Genomic DNA, 2,500 nt, shown 5'->3' on the forward strand with positions numbered 1-2,500 from the left:
TTGAGACATGTCTGAGTCCCCCGGATATTCTTTCACCATGGAGAACTACACGATTGACATCCTTGACAACAACGACGACAACGAATCGTACACGCTGTATAATGAAACGTACAGCAACCTTTCGTGTTCGAGAAACGATTCATTATTTTACATTAATGTGACCCTTCAGTACCCCCTGGAGTTAGCGATGCCCCTCTACGGCTATGCTCTGCCGGTGCTCTTCCTGGTTACCACAATTGCCAACACCCTGATCCTCGCTGTGCTTGGCCAGCGACACATGCGATCCCCGACGAACGCGGTTCTGATGGCCATGGCCCTCTCCGACATGCTGACGGTGCTCTTCCCCGAGCCGATGTTCTTCTACATGTACACGCTGAACAACCACCCGAAGCCTCTGTCGCCGCCCTCGGCATGCAGCGCCTGGATGATCATGCACGAGACCATCCCTAATCTGTTCCACACGGCGTCCATCTGGCTGACGGTGGTGCTGGCGGTACAGCGTTACATCTACGTGTGCCATGCGTCGGTGGCCCGAGTCTGGTGCACTCTACCGCACGTCATGAAAGTGATCGCCTTCATTTTCGTCCTGGCCACCATCCACCAGGCGCCGCGACTCTTCGACACCGTGTACAGCCCCATGATGATCGAGGGAGACGACGAGTGTGTCGAGGTGTGCGTCATGAGTTATTCCAGTTGGGTCACGGACCTGCTTACTCTCGATATATATTTCTCATGTTATTACATCTTCAGGGTGATCTTCGTGCACCTCGGTCCATGCCTCGTGCTGGTCATCCTCAACGTGCTTTTGTACAGGGCCATGCGACAAGCGCAGAAGCGGAGGCAGAACCTCTTCAAGGAAAATGACAAGAAGAAGGAATGCAAGAAGCTGCGCGACGACTGCACGACGCTGATGCTCATTGTCGTCGTGACAGTCTTCCTCATCACGGAGATTCCGCTGGCAGTCATCACATTCCTGCACGTTCTTTCTGCGAAGAATATCGTCCAGGTCTTCTCGGATGAATCATATAACATCGTCAATTACTTCTTCATCATCTCCAACTCTTTCATCATTTTCTCATATCCCTTCAACTTCGCCATCTACTGCGGGATGTCGCGGCAGTTCAGGGAGACCTTCCGAGACCTGTTCATCCGCGGCCGGAGGATGCCACGCCGCGACGACTCCACTCGCTACTCCATGATCAACGGCCCTCCCAAGACGTGCTCCACGGAAGTCTGAGGACGGTTTGCCCCTAAGAAAGGGGCAAAGAAAAATGACTTGGGGCGCCCGGTCACCATCTGCCAGATCACATCGCCCACGACGGAGGGGATGGCGACCAACAGTCTGCACAACGGCACCCGCAGCGCCGTTGCGAGTGTCTACGACCCGGCGCCCTCGAGATCCTCCACGGGAATCCAGGACTCGAGCAAGAAGGCGGATTCCGCGTCGGGAAGCTTCTTGGGCAGCACCAGCCAGGGAGGGGCGGGCCAGCTCTGCCATCGGGACGTAGGTGCCGAAGGCAGCTCACTGTCTCCCGAGACCCTCCAAAGTCAAAGCGAGAGAGAAGTCTGCTTGGTGAGTGCCAAGGGTGAGGGTCGCAGGAGTCCGGCCGCGACGCTGAGGGTCCACTTTGAGAGTCCGGTTTCCGGTAGGAGCAAGAGGTCGTCCTCGAGTGAAGAGATCGCTCCACCAGAAATTAATGAAACAGTTTTGTAAAGAGATAATTATACTAATATGTTATTAGATATGTAAAAAGTCTCCCAGTTGCTTTTTCTTCAAGGTATTGTGTATTCAGAAGGGAGAATATATACATTTTAGAAGATATTTATACATTCTTTAAGAGGATTTTATCAAAACAGACACTACGAGTGATATTTTTTGCCAGACGCAGAAAATATCTCCAAGTGACGATGGATCTCTGGACATGAACGACTTGAGTGTCCTTTGATAAAAAAAATGGGGAAAATACAGTATAAGTGTACTATGTATTCTAGCAGCTGTGTTTCGAGCAGAACTGTTTTAGATTCTATAGATTCCCGGCTGTAAGTCACCCTTCCCGAGCTGAACCCGCTTGGCGACAGCTGGGATGACGTAGTGAGGCTTTCAAACTCCAGTCTGCCATTAACCCTAGTCACTTTATCTATCAGAACATGAAGGCTGGTCACGTCTGGTTCAGTCTATACATTTTTTTTCTTTTCTTTTCTTTATTTTTATTGAATTATTGATTATCCAAATGATTTTGACCCCAAAGTGATGAAGGGAACTCTAATGTCTGTGTGTCGACATGTGACATACGAACATGTAATTTGTGAAGGCGTGTTGCCAAGGCCGCGATAATCGTACTTCTCTCACTTCATTAGTGAATATCAGTTTAGAAGATTAACAAACAGATGAAATGAAGGAATATCCTGTGCAACTTGGCATAATAAGCAAATCATTAACGCGAGCCGAAGAGTTCACGTACAGGAGTCGATTATCAACAATTAATGATAAATAATGGAT

The 2,500-nt window shown here is 49.6% G+C and overlaps 1 protein-coding gene across 1 annotated transcript in view; it reads left to right on the forward strand.

The window, feature by feature from the left end:
* Positions 1-2,500, forward strand: part of LOC119577887 (sex peptide receptor-like) — a 3,382-nt gene that overhangs the window by 394 nt on the left and 488 nt on the right. Inside the window, exon 1 of the mRNA XM_037925538.1 lies at positions 1-2,500. This exon is cut by the window's left edge and continues 394 nt beyond it; it is cut by the window's right edge and continues 488 nt beyond it. Coding sequence (XP_037781466.1) covers positions 8-1,237 — 1,230 coding nt within the window. The 5' untranslated portion in view covers positions 1-7 and the 3' untranslated portion in view covers positions 1,238-2,500.

Source organism: Penaeus monodon, chromosome 10, assembly GCF_015228065.2.
Source record: "Penaeus monodon isolate SGIC_2016 chromosome 10, NSTDA_Pmon_1, whole genome shotgun sequence".
Classification (NCBI taxonomy): Eukaryota; Metazoa; Arthropoda; class Malacostraca; order Decapoda; family Penaeidae; genus Penaeus; species Penaeus monodon.